Here is a 21,560-nt window from a genome sequence, read left to right as displayed (position 1 = left end):
ATTTGCAACGGCTTACCTTGCACTTACATTAACATGTGATTTTGCAATATTAATCACTTAAATACGCCACCTAGTTAAATGTATTCAAAAAATTACATTACTCTACATTAATTATGTTTTGGTGTTGCTATTTTTTTCCGTCAGTGTAATGTGTACAGCCATCCGGGGTGGCCGAGCGGTTCTAGGCGCTACAGTCTGGAACCGCGCGACCGCTACGGTCGCAGGTTCAAATCCTGCCTCGGGCAAGGGTGTGTGTGATGTCTTTAGGTTAGTTAGGTTTAAGTAGTTCTACGTTATAGGGGACTGATGACCTCAGAAGTTAAGTCCCATAGTGCTCAGAGCCATTTGAACAATTTTTATTGTGTACAGAGGATACAAACAATGAGCATTTCGTGACTATCTACCTACAATGTGCACTTGTCCCCCTTTTAGGAACAATGTTTCCTTTCAAATTGGTACGCTCCCAATCCACAACCTTCTTTTATCACACTTCTCCTCCACAATTCAGGGCGTCGTTTGTTCCTTCTAAATTCATGTAAGTTGTCATCACCGAGGACATTTTGAAATCTCACGACTGTTTACTGCAACCCGAAGTTCTTTCGTGCAGTATAGGAACATGCCTCTGTAAGAACTCCTCTTTCTGCACGAAACGAAATTTCAACACTATTGTACATAGGGGAAAAGTCACTCAACAAGCTCCATTTTATTTGCAAAAACAGACATAATGTCTCATGGGATAACAGCAATCAGTGATTTTATAATGTTACTTAAAATCCGTCTCGATTGTAAATTTTTTTTATTCATATGACCGGTTTCGGTTCATTCAGATTTGCTTCCGTGAAATAGTAAATCAGTATAATTATTTTTACAGATCTGAAGAGATGAAATGATGAATGAACCGAAACCGGTCATATGAATAAAAAAAAAAAATTTGCAGTCGAGACGGATTTTAAGTAACATTATAAGCTCCATTTTAGAAACAACAAATGCAGAATCGTGTGAAAAGAACAACTACAGTAATAACTCATATCTCAAAAATGACGCCAGCTCCTTTTTTATCTCAACGTCTCAGTTGTTGGCTGATCACTCGGCGTTGCCGGTTACTTATTTTTAAGCCGCTCCATCGCTACCCCCACCCCACTGTACAAGGGAAGTAAGGCAAACCTTTTCCCCTACGCTTGCCTCTCTCTGCCGTTCGTGTTTGCCTGAAGTCGAGTCGTGTGACTTTCCACCGTATTGAGCCCATCTGCTGCATATGTAGCACAGGACATCTTTCGAAAGTTTCCAGTGATACAACGCTACAGTATTGGATTTATTTTTTGAGGTCAGGAGGGGGAAAACATACGATTTCTGTTGAAGGGAGAGTCTATGGCATGATCACTGGAATACATTGGGTGTGTGAGCACTAGCAAGCTGTGATGCCAACGTTCACAGTTAACCCAGTCACAGCTCTGACGCCCGTCGTTGCCATAATCCACTGCGATTTCTTTGCGTTTCTTGAGTGAATACATGGCTGTTTACACCTTTGTTCTTATCGATGACTGGCGAGTGAGTTAGTAGTTACACTAGAGTTACCAGTTTATGGAGGGGTTTTGAGAGTACGTTAAAAAAAATTTCAGTGAAAAATAATGGTTCGCTCTGCGATCGCGCAGTCAACGGATAAAGCTACGAAATGTGCTTCATATAATTCTTAAGGACAATCAGACGAAATAGAAATGGATAAATGGTCGTAAATGTCCCGCTTCGTTTTCAGTTGCACATGCAAGCGTGTGCTCAATACATTTTACAGATCTGCATTATGAAAAGGATTTGAAAGTTCTGAGTCTTCCACCGAAACTGATGTTTAAGCCTGATGATGTTCCAATTCTGCACCGCTATAAACAATACGACATTGCAGTGCCTGTGCTGTTATTCGCAGATACTAGGCAGCGTCTTTCAATCAAAATGTCCTCCCCTGTACGGGGCTTACATAATGTATGCAAGAGTACAGGCTGTGGCGCAGGAACGACGGCATATCGAAGTTTGGGTCTGGTCGTGAATTGTGCACTGATAGCCAAACCAGTTAAGGCAACCCCTTGCGGTTAGTGGGAAATCCGGTTTCGAGTCCCGGTCCGGTACAAAGTTTTCATTGTCGTCATTTCATTGTACAGCTGATGGTGTCCATATTCGCAACTGCGAATGCATGTCTTTCATGACGGCTGTAGTCGCCACATGAACTCTACTTCGGAAATAACACAGGCACTGCAATATCGTATTTATCCGCCGATACTGGGCAAACGACTTTCAAGGGAATGTACATAATGGATGTACGAGCACAGGATGTAGACACATGGTTGCTGACGTACGGAAATTTGGGTCTGGCCGTGAGTCGAGCTCAGATAGCCAAACGATAAGGCGACCGCTCGCGATGTGCGTGAAATCCGGGTTTGAATTCCCGTCTTGCACAAATTTTCAATGTCACTCCACTATACAGCAAATGGTAGTCCACATTCGCAACTGCGAATACATTCGATGTATTTAATGACTCCTGCAGTAGCCGCAGTGCCCGATCCTTCGGACATGCATGCATATCTTTGGCACTGTGAACAGACAAGACAGCTGCACAGAGACGCCAAAAGGCGTTATATTGTGGCAGTGACTGATGAGTTTTGGCAGGACGCGTGTGTAAGGGAGAAACGTGCGACGAGAAAAAACAGGACACACGTCTTCCTGGGGACAGTAGTAGCTAGATCTGACCACTTGGGGTTCAGGGTTCTTAGAACGAGAGGCTAGTTAGGTGTAATGGATGATACTCCACTCTCTTATTTATTTAAATTTTCGATGTTTCGCGATTTATAATCCCTTAAGTTAGACGACGTCTCTTGGTGGCCAGGTACGTCTCTAGTGGATCTGATGATTTCAGTGCTTCTTCGTCGATGTATTCGCTTAAATAATGAGTCTCATTCTCTAGCATTTCTGATAATTAGCGAAAATCATTCTCATAATTAAACCAGAATTAAGTCTGGTCATGCTGAGGGAATTAGATTAGGAAATGAGACACTTAAAGTAGTAAAGGAGTTTTGCTATTTGGGGAGCAAAATAAGTGATGATGGTCGAAGTAGAGAGGATATAAAATGTAGACTGGCAATGGCAAGGAAAGCGTTTCTGAAGAAGAGAAATCTGTTAACATCGAGTATAGATTTAAGTGTCAGGAAGTCGTTTCTGAAAGTATTTGTATGGAGTGTAGCCATGCATGGAAGTGAAACATGGACGATAAATAGTTTAGACAAGAAGAGAATAGAAGCTTTCGAAATGTGGTGCTACAGAAGACTGCAGAAGATTAGATGGGTAGATCACATAACTAATGAGGAGGTGTTGAATAGAATTGGGGAGAAGAGGAGTTTGTGGCACAACTTGACTAGAAGAAAGGTTCACATGAAAAGCAGTTATTGTTACTACTGCTACTACTACTACTACCACTAACACAGGAAAGGTGGAGGCCTGGCCTCCCTTTCCTCCTCCAATCAGCTGCTGCTGCTTGACACTGAACGGTTTCTTCGGGACTATGTTCGAGTTGACATTCTAACTACCTGTGGACAACATCACTGTGATGCTCCAACCCTATGGCAAGGTCCTGGAACATGTTGCCGAAAGGTGAGTACAGCTCCGAACCAATCACGTCTTAAATGGCATCAGGTAGATTGGTATCGGTCTGCAGAGTCACGTGCTCTCCTACCTTTGTACTGGAGGCAGCTGTGACATCATAAAGTACGACGGTCAGCCGAGCACCTGTTCTGGTTGCAGGAAGGAGGGCCAATTGCAATCTCTTCGGATGATACAGTCGCTCCATCTGGCGACACGGCCGCCACCCGGACTCCGCCACGGACGCCTCTCCACATGCTTAACCTCTTCATTATACCAATCGAAGCCTTCAAACCACGTCGACACTCCTCCTTGCCGCCGCCCGGTGTGTGAACAACGCTCGCCGCAATGGCGGAGACGTCGTCGTCGCTCGCCCACTGGTCCTCACGAAACTCTTACCCAGGATGATGGAGAAACTGCCCAACCAGCCACAGATGTCAGCGAATAGCACTAGTGATGATCCAACACATTTTGTTGAACAAACAACCAGTGGAGGCTGCCACAAACATAGAATCGACTGGTGCACAAGTTGAGACATATTTCTCCCTGCTGATGCCTGGCGACCTCTTTCAACAAGATGACCCTCAGTACGAGGGGGTGTGCGGTGAGGACGAATTGCTCCTCCACAGGACTGTCTACCGCCACCCCCAAAGAGGTTGCCCGTTAATACAGTAATAGCCACACAGTGGCTGGCAGAACGGGCCCTTCTTGCAGTCCCCATTCCACACCACCCCAAGCGATGGTAGACATGCGTTCATTACTGCTACCAAAAGCTGCAGCTCCTCCATGATATACATCGGGCACCTGATGTCAATGTCGCCCTTCGTCAGGGCGTTCATGTTGCTATGCTACCACCAGATTATGGGTATGCCACATAAGCTTCTGTAGACAGTTACTCAGGATATGGAGTGGCCTTTTACATATGTGAACGGATCTCTATCATGGACACGAAACTCCTCCCATCCGTCAGGGGCATGGCTGTAATCATCTTTGACACACGCGTCATCAATATCTATGCCCCAACTGGATCCACGAATTGTTGGCAGCGTTCCAAGTTGTTCACAGACGTCATGGTCCCCTGTTCCTCAGTTGCTATGATAGCTTCACTGAGGGTGGTGATAGCAAAAGCATCTCCACCTGACGGACTAGACACCTGGTTGTTTACCATGTCCAATGCTGCATACCTTGGTCGTCGACTTTCATATCATTGACGTTTGGAACAAGTTTCATGGCGACACACCTTGCTATATCTATTACACTGAATATTCTGCGAACAGGCTCAACCGGTTTGACGTCTCTGTCCACCTTGGAAACAGTCTTCCAAGCAGAAAAATTGTCCCTTGCGTTTTCAGACCATTGCGTCGTCATCTGAAAGCTCACTCTACCACATCAGTTGGTCTGGCACAGCAAAAGGCTCTGGAAGCTTAACACTTCCCTACTTGGAGATCCGCACTGACAACAATGTATTGCAACTATATGGGCGTTTGCGAAATGCATCTCCAAGGGCACATGTCCAAGTTGCACTGGTGGCTCAAAGTGCGCAAAACCTACAATCACACAGGTCTTCCGCAACACGCTAAGGAAGCAGTGGCGTGGCATTGGGAACTACCAACTTTCACTACATCGTCCTTCACAAGCTCAGTGCACTCCCCCCGTCACCCAATGTCCTTAGAGAACGCCAGTGTACTAAAGCCCATCTCTTCACTCCTCAACTTGATAAATTGTATGGCGCTGTGGAATATTCGCAACGAAAGGACCTTCTACATGAGGAATCGTCGTCCTTAGTTCACGCTGCATGTGGCTATCGTCTTCGACGTCGTGTTTTCGTCTCTCCCCTCACCATCTCAAATGGTACTCACCACACAATGCAGAGGGGGTGGTGTCTGCCTCTGCTGATCACTAACGTCACTTTTACGACGACGATCCGATGGCAGCGCCAATTCCTGGCGACCTCTGCCCCACTCCTGAACAGACCCTCACCGTTGCAGAGCCGACGCTAATGGTGCCTGTGATCACCACAGACGAGGTGGCCAATACGATTGACAAGGGGGCGAAGAACAAGTCGCCGGGGCGAGATAGTCTTCCAGTGGAGTTCTACTGGGCGTTCAACACCTTAATGCTCACTTGCTGGATGAAGACGCTTCAGGAACTCTTCACCCCTTCCTTCCCAATACTGTCCGAAATTGTCACTGGTCTAAGCCATCGGGAGAAAGAAATGTCTCTGCATATGGCCCCCTTACATTAATGAATGCGGATTATAAAATCTTCACGTGTCTCTTAGTTGTGCGCATATGCGTGGTCTTACCTAAGGTCGTTTCGCTGAAAGAGACTGCACATGGTTGCGGGGCTACCCTTCAGAAGGCTTTGGGAGAATGAAGTGACCTCATCACAATAGCTGTGGTCTGTTGACTACTGTGGTGCTAGTCTCCACTGATTTTATGAGTGTCTTCAGTCACGTTCGACGCCCATCCTCCTTATGGTCATGATGCATATGGGATTCCTGCCCTTCTTTGTGGACGTCATTCGCTGTTTATTGCTTCCCACTGTCTCCGTGTCTAGGTCAACGGGAAACTTGTTGGACCGATTCCTACAGGGTGTTTCAAAAATGACCGGTATATTTGAAACGGCAATAAAAACTAAACGAGCAGCGATAGAAATACAACGTTTGTTGCAATATGCTTGGGACAACAGTACATTTTCAGGCGGACAAACTTTCGAAATTACAGTAGTTACAATTTTCAACAACAGATGGCGCTGCAAGTGATGTGAAAGATCTGGAAGACAACGCAGTCTGTGGGTGCGCCATTCTGTACGTCGTCTTTCTGCTGTAAGCGTGTGCTGTTCACAACGTGCAAGTGTGCTGTAGACAACATGGTTTATTCCTTAGAACAGAGGATTTTTCTGGTGTTGGAATTCCACCGCCTAGAACACAGTGTTGTTGCAACAAGACGAAGTTTTCAACGGGGGTTTAATGTAACCAAAGGACCGAAAATCGATACAATAAAGGATCTGTTTGAAAAATTTCAACGGACTGGGAACGTGACGGATGAACGTGCTGGAAAGGTAGGGCGACCGCGTACGCCGCGTACGGCAACCACAGAGGGCAACGCGCAGCTAGTGCAGCAGGTGATCCAACAGCGGCCTCGGGTTTCCGTTCGCCGTGTTGCAGCTGCGGTCCAAATGACGCCAACGTCCACGTATCGTCTCATGCGCCAGAGTTTACACCTCTATCCATACAAAATTCAAACGCGGCAACCCCTCAGCGCCGTTACCATTGCTGCACGAGAGACATTCGCTAACGATATAGTGCACAGGACTGATGACGGCGATATGCATGTGGGCAGCATTTGGTTTACTGACGAAGCTTATTTTTACCTGGACGGCTTCGTCAATAAACAGAACTGGCGCATATGGGAAACCGAAAAGCCCCATGTTGCAGTCCCATCGTCCCTGCATCCTCAAAAAGTTCTGGTCTGGGCCGCCATTTCTTCCAAAGGAATCATTGGCCCATTTTTCAGATCCGAAACGATTACTGCATCACGCTATCTGGACATTCTTCGTGAATTTGTGGCGGTACAAACTGCCTTAGACGACACTGCGAACACCTCGTGGTTTATGCAAGATGGTGCCCGGCCACATCGCAAGGCCGACGTCTTTAATTTCCTGAATGAATATTTCGATGATCGTGTGATTGCTTTGGGCTATCCGAAACATACAGGAGGCGGCGTGGATTGGCCTCCCTATTCGCCAGACATGAACCCCTGTGACTTCTTTCTGTGGGGACACTTGAAAGACCAGGTGTACCGCCAGAATCCAGAAACAATTGAACAGCTGAAGCAGTACATCTCATGTGCATGTGAAGCCATTCCGCCAGACACGTTGTCAAAGGTTTCGGGTAATTTCATTCAGAGACTACGCCATATTATTGCTACGCATGGTGGATATGTGGAAAATATCGTACTATAGAGTTTCCCAGACCGCAGCGCCATCTGTTGTTGAAAATTGTAACTACTGTAATTTCGAAAGTTTGTCTGCCTGAAAATGTACTGTTGTCCCAAGCATATTGCAACAAACGGTGTATTTCTATCGCTGCTCGTTTAGTTTTTATTGCCGTTTCAAATATGCCGGTCATTTTTGAAACACCCTGTATATGCCATCTGTACATCAAGGATGTCCCATGACATCGCTACTGTATGCCATCGCACTAGAGCCCCTCACTGGTGATCTTACAAGTCGCTTACAGGGTCTCACCTTGTGCGATCATATTTATTATCGCCGATGATACGCTTTTCGCCCGCTACACACCAGAATTCAATAGCGCCCTCCAATGGAACCAGCAGTGCAGCCATGTTTTGGGTAGTGTTCTTAACGTCCGCAAGTCGATGATGATGCATATCGGATGTGGAATCCAGGATGTGGCAGCTGACCAGCTCCCCGTCGGTACCACCCTTCGTTATTTAGGTGTGGACTTCAAGGGCTGTACACACCGCACCACGGCACTGGTTTAATTAATAGTAAAAAAGAGGTAGAAGGAATGGTATCTTAAACAAAACAAAAGAAAGAAGATTGGAAGAAAACGTGACCAGAAAAAAAGGTCGGAAAATACTTTTCTACTGATCTCAAGCACTGGGGTTCAATTACACTAGAGGGGAAAAAAGAAAAAGGGTCGGGATTCAATTCCTCGATCGGTTATATCTACATCTGCCATTCTGGTATTCGCACGATAATTTAAAGGAGGGACTGTGTTACGATCTTCCGCAGTGACACAACTTCAGAAGACGAATTCAGTATTTCGGCCTTCTCTCTGTTACTTTCCATTTAGGTTAATTACAAGACGCAGTCAGTAACGTCCGTAATGTATTACACGAAATGATCGCAATAAAAACGAAATTGTGATAAACATGCCAGACAAATAATAATCACGCAGCTGGTATCGTATGTCCCCGAGACATCAAAGCAAGCATCCTGTGGGTTTACTGTAAGTCGAGTAGTACAATCTTGACTGGAAGAAGTCTGCGCTTCCGACTGAAAGGCGCAACGACAGTCGTCTCACAGACAGATGATACCAGTGAACGGTCAACACAGAGCCGGAGAAACCATGAACGTACAGGACATGACAAAATTTTCCTATCTCCAAAGCCAAATCGCACACTGTAGTGCAAGTACGAATGACTGTACAGTACACCTCAAACAAGGAAGATATTGTAAGCAGACGGGCACAAACCAAGACAACTTTCTCAGTGACCAGCACATGGTTCTACACTGAAGAGCCAAAGAAACTGATACTCCTGGCTAACATCGCTAGGGCCCTTACAAGAATGCAAAAGTGCCGCAACACAACGTGGAATGGACTCGACTAATATCTGAAAGAGTGCTGGAGGGAATTGACACCATGAATCCTGCAGGGCTGTCCATAAATCCGTACGAATACATGCGGGTGGAGTTCTCTTCTGAACAGCATGTTGCGGCAAGGCGTCCCAGTTATGCTCTATAATGTTCATGTCTGGAGAGTTTGGTGGCCAGCGGAAGTGTTTAAACTCAGAAGAGTGTTCCTGGAGCCACTCTGTAGTAATTCTGGATGTGTGAGGTGTCGCATTGTCCTGCTGGAATTGCCCAAGTCCGTCGGAATGCACAATGGACATGATGATCAGCCAGGATGCTTCCGTACGTGTCATCCATCAGAGTCGTATCTAGACGTATAATTGGTCCATATCACTCCAAATGCACACGCCCCACACCATTACAGAGCCTCCACCAGCTTGAACAGTCCCCTGCTGACATGCAGGGTCCATGGATTAATGAGGCTGTCCCCATACCCGTACACGTCCATCCGCTCGATTTTAAACGAGACCCGTCCGATCAGGCAACATGTTTCCAGTCATCAACAGTCCAATGTCGGTGTTGACGGGCCCAGGCGAGTCATAAAGCTTTGTGGCGTGCAGTAGTCAAGGGTACAAGAGTGGGACTTTTGCTCTGAAAGCCCACACCGATGATGTTTCGTTGAATGGTTCGCACGCTGACACTTATTGATGGCCCAGCATTGAAAGCTGCAGCATTTGCGGAAGGATTGCACTTCTGTCACCTAGAACGATCCTCTTCAGTCGTCATTGGAATCTTTCCTGCAGGATCTTTTCCCAGCCGCAGCGATTTCGGGGGTTTGATGTATTACCTGATTCGTGATATTCACGGTGTACTCGTGAAATGGTCGTACGGGAAAATCCCCACTTCGTCGCTGTCTCGGAGATGCTGTGCCCCATCGCTCGTGCGCCGACTATGACACCACGTTCAAACTCACTTAAATCTTGATAACCTGCCATTGTAGCAGCAGTAACCGATCCAACAACTGCGCCAGACACTTGTCTTATATAGGCGTTGCCGACCGCAGCGTCGTTTTCTGCCTGTTTACAAATCTCTGTATTTCAATAGGCATGTCTGTACCAGTTTCTTTGGCGCTGCAGTGTAATACTGACAAAGAACTGAGACAGAAGTTTCTCCGAGTGCCTCTGGAGCACAGAAATCCATAGAGGTCAAACGTGGTACTGCGGTTTGAAGTTAAAAATCAGGTGGACATATAAAGATCATCATGAACAGGTGCTAGAAGGACTACAGGACGAAATATCGGCGTTACTCAGTGCACAGGCAGCGGCAGTACTTACGGAGTAGAGGTAGAGGTTGGTTTCGTATCCGGACATCTTCTCGCGGTCCGAGACAAATGGCTGGTCGTCGGTGCCATCGCCTGAAACAAGAAACACCCCGGTTTAGAATCAGAATCGTACAAAACGGATCCTGCAAGCCTGGCTGTACTGCCAAGTAGCCCCGCCACTTTTTCCGTAACATCACTTCTGCAATATATTCAGTAAATTTTATAATTTTATCAGTAGGTTTAATAAAAAACGAAACATTCCTAAAATATTAGTTAAACGAATTAAACCGATGAAAATTTTGCACTTAACAAATTGTGTGTTTCACTGTACTAAATAAACTCAAATGTATAAATTATCTAAAAAAATTGAAACTGAAAAAAAATCTACATCTTATTGTTTATGGGGGCTATTACACATTGGTTTTAGTATGATGTTTAACAAAGAACACATTTTACTAGTAGTCCTTAGCCGGCAGAAATAGGAAAGCATACGGTCAAATAGTATATCTGCTTCAGCATCTGCTCGCTGATCTTGGAGATACTGTAGCGAAGCAGCAGCAAGGACATTGTTGAACACTACCTAAAGCTCTGGCCGCACTTGTGCCTATCTCGCGTAATGCTCTCTCTCTCTCTAAGATTCGAAAATGGCAACGCTGAGGGTTCTTAGTTGCCCAGTTGGAGTGGCATTAGAGCGCCAGTAGCGAGACTGTCTATTTCGGCACAGTTCATGTTTTCCATTCTGTATCGAGTTACCTCTGGCAATCTTTCTCTACGTAAAAAAGTGTATTCTATGACACTATTTGTGCAATGCATTTACTGAATGGAAGTATTTGTGTAAGTTGAAAATGAAAGAGTAGCAAGAAGGAGAGTTTTCCGCAGTGCTATGTGAGACGGGTTTACAAACAACTCCAACAAAACCAACTTTGACAGCAGGAGGAATGCGGTTGGAAAAAGACAGCCGAGTTCCAGCGGCAAAGCAAATCCGTAATCCACAATGTCTATAAATATTTAAAACATCTTGTATACAATGCTGGTGAGGTGTTGACATCTACAATCACGCTCGTTAAGAAAGATTCGGGGAAGGTAAACAAATCAATAGCGATGATACAAAAAAAAATGCAATGATATGTTATCGAAAAAACAACCATTGTAAGATAAAGACTTGCTAATGTGCAAACTATTTATGCTGCAGCTTGTGGCGTTGGTTTTAGAACTGTCCAGCGCGTGTTTCGTGGGGAAAATTGCCAACGTTGAGAAAAAAGTTATAAATTTTACCGGATCTGCTAGATCTGTGAAGACGAATATTAAACGATATAGGTTTTGAACACAAACGTCAGAATGATGGCAGACAATTTTTGCTTGAACACAACGACAGAGTGGACTTCAGAATTAAATTTTTGCGGATGGTGAATTCGCTGCATACACGTGACCTATATTTTATGTCTCTATTGGTCCATTACGGCCAGAGGACATCGGCTGGTACATACTTTTCAACGTCAATAACTTTACCAACAGCCGTACACTTTAAAATATTTTATTCTGAAAGCAACTAGTTTCGACAATTCATTTTGCCGTCTTCAGGCCCCATACGCTTTTTTTCAAATCAACGAACTTATCGTATAGCGCCATAAAACTGGATATCGTGAATTACAATCGTTGTGCAGCTGCTTCATACGAAAGAGTGGTGTGGATGAAACTTGGGTTACTCAGAATCATTCACTGAAGTACCTCTGGCAGAATTTGAGAGAAAGTGGGAGTCTTAAGGAACCTGTTGGGAAAGGGGGCCAGGCTGATCACTGTGCATTTGGGGTCGGTGAAGACTGATTTTCAAAAGTAAATTAGTTTACAGATGTAGCAAAACAAACAAACCAGAAGATTATCATTCGGAAACGAACACAGCTACATGGACAACGGCAAGTGCCAGACTAAAGGCCGAAATACTAAATGTCTTTTTCCAAAGCTGTTTCACAGAGGAAGACTGCACTGTATTTCCTTCTCTAGATTGTCGCACAGATGACAAAATGGTAGATATCGAAATAGACGACAGAGGGATAGAGAAACAATTAAAATCGCTCAAAAGAGGAAAGGCCGCTGGACCTGATGGGATACCAGTTCGATTTTACAAAGACTACGCGAAGGAACTTGGCCCCCTTCTTGCAGCGGTGTACCGTAGGTCTCTAGAAGAGTGTAGCGTCCCAAAGGATTGGAAAAGGGCACAGGTCATCTCCGTTTTCAAGAAGGGGCGTCGAATAGATGTGCAGAACTATAGACCTATATCTCTAACGTCTATCAGTTGTAGAATTTTGGAACACGTATTACGTTTGAGTATAATGACTTTTCTGGAGACCAGAAATCGACTCTGTAGGAATCAGCATGGGTTTCGAGAAAGACGATCGTGTGAAACCCAGCTCGCGCTATTCGTCCACGAGACTCGGAGGGCCATAGACACGGGTTCACAGGTAGATGCCGTGTTTCTTGACTTCCGCAAGGCGTTCGATACAGTTCCCCCCAGTCGTTTAATGAACAAAGTAAGAGCATATGGACTACCAGACAAACTGTGTGATTGGATTGAAGAGTTCCTAGATAACACAACGCAGCATGTCATTCTCAATGGAGAGAAGTCTTCCGAAGTAAGAGTGATTTCAGGTGTGCCGCAGGGGAGTGTCGTGGGACCATTGCTGTTCTCAATATACGTAAATGACCTTGTGGATGACATCGGAAGTTCACTGAGGCTTTTTGCGGATGATGCTGTGGTATATCCAGAGGTTGTAACAATGGAAAATTGTACTGAAATGCAGGAGGATCTGCAGCGAATTGGCGCATAGTGCAGGGAATGGCAATTGAATCTCAATGTAGACAACTGTAATGTGTTGCGAATAAACAGAAAGAAAGACCCCTTATCATTTAGCTACAATACAGCAGGTGAGCAACTGGAAGCAGTTAATTCCATAAATTATCTGGGAGTACGCATTATGAGTGATTTAAAATGGAATGATCATATAAAGTTGATCGTCGGTAAAGCAGATGCCAGACTGAGATTCGTTGGAAGAATCCTAAGGAAATGTAACCCGAAAACAAAGGAAGTAGGTTACAGTACACTTGTTCGCCCACTGCTTGAATACTGCTCAGCAGTGTGGGATCCGTACCAGACAGGGTTGATACAAGACATAGAGAAGATCCAACGGAGAGCAGCGCGCTTCGTTACAGGATCATTTAGTAATCGCGAAAGCGTTACGGAGATGATAGATAAACTGCAGTGCAAGACTCTGCAGGAGAGACGCTCAGTAGCTCGGTACGGGCTTTTGTTAAAGTTTCGAGAACTTACCTTCACCGAGGAGTAAAGCAGTGTATTGCTCCCTCCTACGTATATCTCGCGAAGAGACCATGAGGATAAAATCAGAGAGATTAGAGCCCACACAGAGGCATACCGACAATCCTTCTTTCCACGAACAATACGAGACTGGAATAGAAGGGAGAACCGATAGAGCTACTCAAGGTACCCTCCGCCACACACCGTCAGGTGACTTGCGGAGTATGGATGTAGATGGTTGTCACGAACCGAGCTCCAACTAGGAAAACACAGAAGGCTCACACAGCAGCTTGGCTAACCACGGAAAACATTGCCTTCTCACTTACTGAAACAAGAGCTGAGACGCTGGATATGGTTCGTTTAAACAAAGAATAGCCTATTTATGAGCTAGATGTACTGGCAAATGAAAGCGGACACGGAGCAGTACGCTTACCGTCTTATCATGGTCAGTGTAGCCCGACTGAGCTCATTTGAACCCAAGTCAAGAGAAAAGTAGCCGTGAAGAACAACATGTGTAAAACAGCACGTGTTGCGCGCTTACTTCACGAGACCCTGGAAAACGTTAAAATCGAACAATGGCAGAAATGTCTTCAGCATACTGAAAATCTACAGAAAGAAGATTTTGCGAAAGATATTGTCCGAGACAATGTAATAGAGTCTTATTATCATCAGCTGCAATGACGACTCAGCAAACAACGATGAGAGCAGCGAAGAAAAAGATAAATAAGAAAAATGCGATCAGGAAGATGAACAAAGTGAAGACAGTTGAGATGGGGCATGTACTGGTGGCCCTGGGGAGAACAATACTTATTTATATGGAATTACGAACAGAGCAACGAATTAAGGCGTAAATAAAAATGTACAGAAAAAAAATTAACATTCAACGTAGTTGTATTTAAAAACAATATCGGTTTATTAGGTATATTATTCTTTGTCTTTGTTCAATGTTAAAAATATTAATAGCTGTGAAACAGTTGAATGATTATATGTAATTACTTAATCTGGTCTTGATCTTGGATGAAGATAGACGTGAGAGACGTAGTAAGTATACTTACGTTGCATTTCGATCAAATAAAAGTGTTTATTTGCTCTTAAAACCTCAATTTATGTATCTTCAGTATCCCTACATGTTAGGAAACTAATGACTTCTTTTTGTTTTTTTTTTCAGAATATCAGAACGTGCAATACGACGTGAGCCTATGAATGATTGTTGTCGGCCATTTGCACGGCTGAAACGTCTTATTTGAATGTTGCCAATACTAAACGGCACGGAGCCGTGGCAGTAACTTAAAATGTTTGCATTTTAATTGGATTATTTAACTTCAGTGTCATTTAATTTGTCTGAAAAGATTAACAGTAGTTTTCATTAAATTCTTGTGGTTGCCGCATAACGGATATCTTTTAACTCGGCTAAGCAAATTCAGAGAAATTAACTTACTCCGATGTGATCAATGATAAATACGCCACACAACGTTATTTCTCTACGCGAACCTATGACAAACCAATATCAATTTCAATGAAATTGCAATGCAAAAACAACCTGAGATGTTTTGTTAACAGACGGACTAGTACGTTGCTTCACACCGCTCTTTACGTTTACGTATTGCGGGCATTAAACCTTCAAATAATACTTCCATAAAGAAGACTGTGTAATTTGCCCATGATAAGTTGTGTTGCCAGTTTAGTGCGCGTTGCGTCATTTTTGTGTTAACTATACGTACATTATGTGATTAAAAGTATCCGGACACCCCATAAAGCATATGTTTCTCATATTAGGTGCATTGTGTTGACACCTACTCCCAGCTACTCCATATCAGCGACCTCAATAGTCATTAGATATTGTGAGAGAGCAGAATGTGGCGCTCCGCGGAACTCACGGACTTCGAACGTGGTCGGGTGACTAGGTGTCACTTGTGTCATATGTCTGGGCGAGATCCCACACCCCTAAACATCCCTAGGGCCACTGTTTCCGATGTCATAGTGAAGTGGTAACGTGAAGGGACACGTACAGCACAGAAGCGTACAGGCCAACCTCGTCTGTTGACTAGAGACCTTCGACAGCTGAAGAGGGTCGTAATGTGTAATAGGCCGACATCTATCCAGACTATCACACAGGATTTCCAAACTGCATCAGGATGCAAACGACGCCTCGCTTCGTGTAAGGAGCGTAAACACTGGACAATTAAACAGCGGAAAAACTTGTGGAGTGACGAATCACGATACACAATGTGGCGATCCGATGACAGGGTGTGAGTATGGCGAATGCCCGGTTAACGTCATCTGCCTGCGTGTGTAGTGCCAACAGTAAAATTCGGAGGCGGTGGCCTTATGGTGTGGTCGTGTTTATCATGGAGGGGGCTTGCACCCCTTATTGTTTTGCGTGGCACTATCACAGCACAAGCCTACACTGATGTTTTAAGCACCTTCTTGCTTCCCACTGTTGAATAGCAATTCGAGGATGGCGATTACATCTTTCAACAAGATCGAGCACCTGTTCATAAAGCACGGCCTGTGGCGGAATGGCTACACGACGATAACGTCCCTGTAATGGACTGGCCTGCACACAGTCCTGACCTGAATCCTATGGAACACCTTTGGGATGTTTTGGAATGCCGACATCGATACCTCTCCTCAGTGCAGCATTCCGTGAAGAATGGGCTGCCATTCCCCAATAAACCTTCCAGCACCTGATTGAACGTATACTTGCGAGAGTTGAAGCTGTCATCAAGGCTAAGGGTGGGCCAACACCATACTGAATTCCAGCATTACCGATGGAGCGCGCCACGAGCTTGCAAGTCATTTTCAGCCAGGTGTCTGGATCCTTTGGTCACATAGTGTATATATGCCTACAAATCATAGTTTAATGAACTGCACGTGTACACACAATTAAAGCACACAACTTTACGTACAGAACTGAACGGTACATACATACCAAAAATTACATAGGCATCTGACACATTTCGCACTTTTCACTCCATCTACTGTGCTGTTATAAAAATAACATTTCATAAGTAATAATGTAATAAAAACTGTATCGTAAACAAGTTGTACGGTTAGTATTTTGGATTCATTCATGTCCAAAATCCATGTACATCAGATTGGTTTCCACAGTGAACTGGTCTGCTCAGTTGCTGTACCATAATTAAAACAGGGTATGCGTTTACAACAAGCGGTCTCATGGTAATCTGGTCACTGCTGATCTAGATTTCAGCTATCTTATAGCTAATATCAGGTTGTTTAGAATATGTCATACATCCTCTTCAGCTGCACTAATATTTATTCAAACCACGAATGGTTTCGAGATTTTAAAATCCCATTAGTTAGTAATACATAACATGCGATCGGGCCAAAGAGTGTAAGAGTTCCAATTATTGCATCTTGGCGGGAACTGTCCGACGCCGGGCAGCCGCACGGTAGGAACGCCAACCACTGCTCTTGCAATGACCGCATGTTATGTATTATCAAATACTATAATTTCATACATCTGAAAATGGGATTTTAAGAGCTCGAAACTGATGGTGGTTTGAATAAATATTAGTAAAAACTGAAGCGGATCTTCCTAAATTAATTGCCCGCATCTCGTGGTCGTGCGGTAGCGTTCTCGCTTCACCTGCCCGGGTTCCCGGGTTCGATTCCCGGCGGGGTCAGGGATTTTCTCTGCCTCGTGATGGCTGGGTGTTGTGTGCTGTCCTTAGGTTAGTTAGGTTTAAGTAGTTCTAAGTTCTAGGGGACTGATGACCATAGATGTTAAGTCCCATAGTGCTCAGTGCCATTTTTTTCTTCCTAAATTAATTATTACGCTTCTTAGTTGCGGATCTCCTACGTACCAAATATTGAGCTCTTAGTTTCTCCTTTGAACATGAAATGCCGAAACGCTCAAGTTTTCACCTTCTTTTTCGATAAATTTGAGAAACTTGGTGTAGTATCGTCGCCGGCCACTGGTGGCCGAGCGGTTCTAGGCGCTTCAGGTCTGGAACCGCGCGACCGCTACGGTCGCAGGTTCGAATCCTGCCTCGGACATGGATGTGTGTGATGTCCTTAGGTTAGTTAGGTTTAAGTAGTTCTAAGTTCTATGGGACTGATGACCTGAGGTGTTAAGTCCCATAGTCTCAGAGCTTTTTGAACCATTTTTGTAGTATCGTCATAAAAATATTAACAAATCTATACAGTTGTGGTAGCGTCGTGGATATGGTAACTGACTTACGATAGAGGGTTCGATTCCCCTCTATGTTTTTTTTTAAATGTTTATCAAAATGACATCTTCTGTTGCACTCTCGAGAGGACATGGAGTGTGCGGAGGAAAATCAACCTTTGCATATGGCAATGCAGGGCTCACACTGCCTCAGTTTGTAAATGGTGATCTTCCTGTACAGAAGCGCTCCGTTAAATACGTCATTCTGATGAAAGATCCAGAATGTAGGAAGGTGCAAAAAACTCTCCCGTTGTTAATACAGTACTGAACAAAATGGTGAAGTGGGAAGTCCCCTCCCCCCACCCCCCCTTTCTCAATCACTTCTCAACTATCACGCGGGCGGTCAGTGCGATGCTTCTCACTCATTCGCGTTTCCCATATGTAACGTGAAAGTAGCTTAAGACGTGTCGTGTTCTTTTGTGAAGCACAGAAGAGGAACACCGTTAAAAAGTGGTAAAAAGCTGCTACTTTTCAATGTTTTTTTAGAAGTTATCGGGAAAACATCCGTCGCTACCATTATACGAACTTGTAGAAATGACCGGTGTTTCTTCAGTATATCATTATACAGAAAAATCTCTGCAATACGCTCTTAAAGCCACACGCCGCTCTCACAGATAGCTAAAATACGGTTTCCGCCTCGTCCCTTAAGCAGCATATTACTGGAGCATTACTGTATATTAATTTATCCCTTTTCAAATTTAATGGCATTTCAGGTTCTATTATTTGTCTGTCGTTTGTCGATTTTATTAATTATCTGCAGGTGTAATGTTTGGTCTAATATGTTTCCGTATGTTTTACATTAATACTTCTGACGCAAATGATTTCAATGTTCAAGCATTTTTAAGTAAAAATCTACGAGATGTGTTAAAATAAAGCAATTGGAAACAGATGAAACAAAACATTACTAACATTCAGTTGTGGTATGTCGAACAGAAGCAAGTAAGCTTCCATACGATAATCTGCAGTTGCTCAAATGCAACAGCTATCGGCAACCCTTCAGGCACCTCGGCTATGCGTGCAGCCTACACGGCCCCTGCATGCCTCAGCGACGCAGACTCGCCTTGCCGCAAACTGCCGGACACTAGGCAACGGTTCCAGCGCTAACTGATGCCGCCATTTCCAAGGGACGTATTCGCGTTCGTCACACGTCACCATAAAATAGGGCCGCGAGTATTCCGCTGCTGACCGCTGTGAAGACCGGCGCCAGAGTTAAACAAGTCGGTTCTTCCGGCTTCGACAGCCTCTCCTAGCCTCCGAGCGGGTGGTGCTATTCGCCCCATCATCTTAACCGCTATCGAAGCCCATCGTAGGGACCGACACCAAAGTATTCAGCCTTCACAGTTGTTCGCTTGGTGCAATCAGATTGTATCCAAGATAGACTCTTTGCTCTTTCGCTGGTTTAATTCAGGGCAGCTTATTCGGACTTAGAATATTTCCCATATGTCTATGAAAATGCTAATTGAGTTACTTTGTCAGACTCTGGAATCACCATACTGTCAAGTCTTCATACATGTGAGACACTGTAATTGCGATTTTGTTACTGTCGTCGAAGCAGACGTTTCTCTCTTCGGTCAGAAACCTTTTGTAAACTTTGATGACTGTTTTTCCTGCGTCAGTGTGAGCGACTCATCATTTCCCGTTCAAGTGCCTTGGTAAAGCGTTGTTCGTTGGGTTACCTTCGCTGAGTAGTGTAGGCGAACTACGCTGCCGCATAAAACTAAGGTTATTATTGTACCAGATTATACACAGGTGAAGCGCCATGGGAAATAAAGTCCAACGAAGTAACATCAAACGCGGGAGAATATGCAGCGTAATGTACACGCTGAACAGGCGATAGTTCACTTTCGAAGAGACCGACACATTCTACTGTTACTGTTTTTCTAAGGACAATACTCCCCGCTTCCTCCTATACAGCCGTGACCGCGTCTCGTGACATCTAGTGATCAATTCTGCTTTGCTTAAACGTGTCCAGATATTTTTCATTAGATAGTGTGTTTCGAAACAATTACCCAGACGTGTTTCCGCTCTGTAATATCACCTCTCCTGGTTTGGGTAGCTAAATTTCCATTACGTTTCACGGTTAATGTGATTTTTATCCTTTTTCAGATTACGTTACGTTTTTGCTATCGATCAGAGTGGCCGGCACGAAAGTAGAGTGCTCAAGGTCACGGTCGCTGCCTGCCGCCAACAGGGGCTGCGGGCTGTGATTCGCCCGCATCTCGGCTTTGCTTATAGGTACCGTTAGCGGTGCGGTAGGTCAGAGCAGCTGAAAGCTCAGTGTTACCGTGCTATATCGAGTGTTCTCGTCTGATCTCAGTGTCTTTCTGTCTTTATAAATGAGCTTTGACGTGTTTTTGGTGGTGAACAACAATGCAGGAGCAATGCAATGACGAAGGATTATGTATTAGCAGCCAGTCAAGTATTTTCGGGAAGTAGGGAATATTCTCGGTCATATTAAAGGGAGCCGTCCGAACAAAACTCTTGGCGATAGGTAACAATTTATAATCGGTACAGCGACTTCACACGAGACGGGTTTTTCTTACTGTTGAATTTCGTGAAAGACTCTCAAGAGCAACTGTAACTGATGAAAATATTGCCGCTGTTCGAGCAATGCTTGAAGAAGATTGACGGGCATCCTATTAAATCATTCGGGCGACGTCCGCCTCCGCTCGTGAAAAATCAGTGCAGCTGGCTTTCATGTAGGGGGCCCGGGTTCGATTCCCGACCGGGTACGAGGTTTTTATCAGTTCGAGGACTAGGTGTTGTGTTGTCCTCATGATGAATTCATCATCATCATCATCGACGCACAAGTCTCTGACGTGGCTTCGAACAAAGAGTTGCAACAGGCGGACGAATAACCATAGATGGGGCCTCCCGGCCAATAATACCATACGATAATTTCATTCTGGCGACTTGGAGCGCTTCGTAGGAGTCACGGCCAAAACATTTTACATCAACAGTGGACGTGAGAAAACTGTGTTGTCGGTGAGGTTCACGTAAACTGATCACCAATCGGAAACAACAGTGCACTGAATGTTGCAGAAAACTTTGGAAAAATTCCAAGGCACTTTGGTTTGGAATATCGTTGGAAGTTGGACGACTTCGCAATGCTTGCACGAATATGACTGCCTTTTTCCCCTAAAATGGGCCATACTGCTACTAAAACATTAAAAAACAAACCGACCGTTACTGCCGATTGGTAAAAAAAAGGACTCTTTACGCGAATTTTTTAAAAATTTCTCAAAAAAACACCCAAAAAGAAAAATTATTTTACATCACGATAACGCATCGTCGCATACAGCTGAGTTTCTGGATTCATGGAATTACTTTTCGTCAGATGAAGCAAGGGAGCACCTGGTTTCCGAAGTGCCTAAGGAAGAGTGGCATTATTGGTTTAACGATTGAGTTCATAGAATGCAAAAATGTATTCATGTTAAAGGGGAAAATTTTGAAAAACAATAAAATCATTTAAACTCCTTAAATTAATCCTTGTTTGATTTTATAAAAATTCTCAGTGCTGCCCTCGTATAAGTCCCATTTTCTCATGCTACTTCCACTATAAATTCATTAAATGTAAACATCAGGAAATTGGTTTCACGATTATCAAACAGAAATTACGTCGCCCGTCTTCCTGAGAAAATTGTTGTGCTGATAGTACTTCTACTACTTGCGCCAGAGGTAAAGGCTGCCGGTTTCTGCAGAATCATAACAAGAGCATATGAAAAGAAAACATCAGTGTCTCTGAAGCGCCTTTTCATTTAGGAATCTCATTTTCTTGGTTACTTTTAATGTAT

General features: G+C 44.3%; 1 protein-coding gene across 1 annotated transcript in view; it reads right to left on the bottom strand.

The window, feature by feature from the left end:
* LOC126088416 (solute carrier family 12 member 4) overlaps positions 1–21,560 on the bottom strand; it is a 233,094-nt gene that overhangs the window by 173,322 nt on the left and 38,212 nt on the right. Inside the window, exon 2 of the mRNA XM_049906556.1 lies at positions 10,278–10,357. Coding sequence (XP_049762513.1) covers positions 10,278–10,357 — 80 coding nt within the window. The remainder of the gene's footprint in view (positions 1–10,277; positions 10,358–21,560) is intronic.

This window comes from Schistocerca cancellata, chromosome 6 (genome assembly GCF_023864275.1).
Source record: "Schistocerca cancellata isolate TAMUIC-IGC-003103 chromosome 6, iqSchCanc2.1, whole genome shotgun sequence".
Taxonomy (NCBI): domain Eukaryota; kingdom Metazoa; phylum Arthropoda; class Insecta; order Orthoptera; family Acrididae; genus Schistocerca; species Schistocerca cancellata.
Note: the sequence above shows the minus strand (reverse complement) of the source record. Positions and strands in the feature narration are given on the sequence as shown.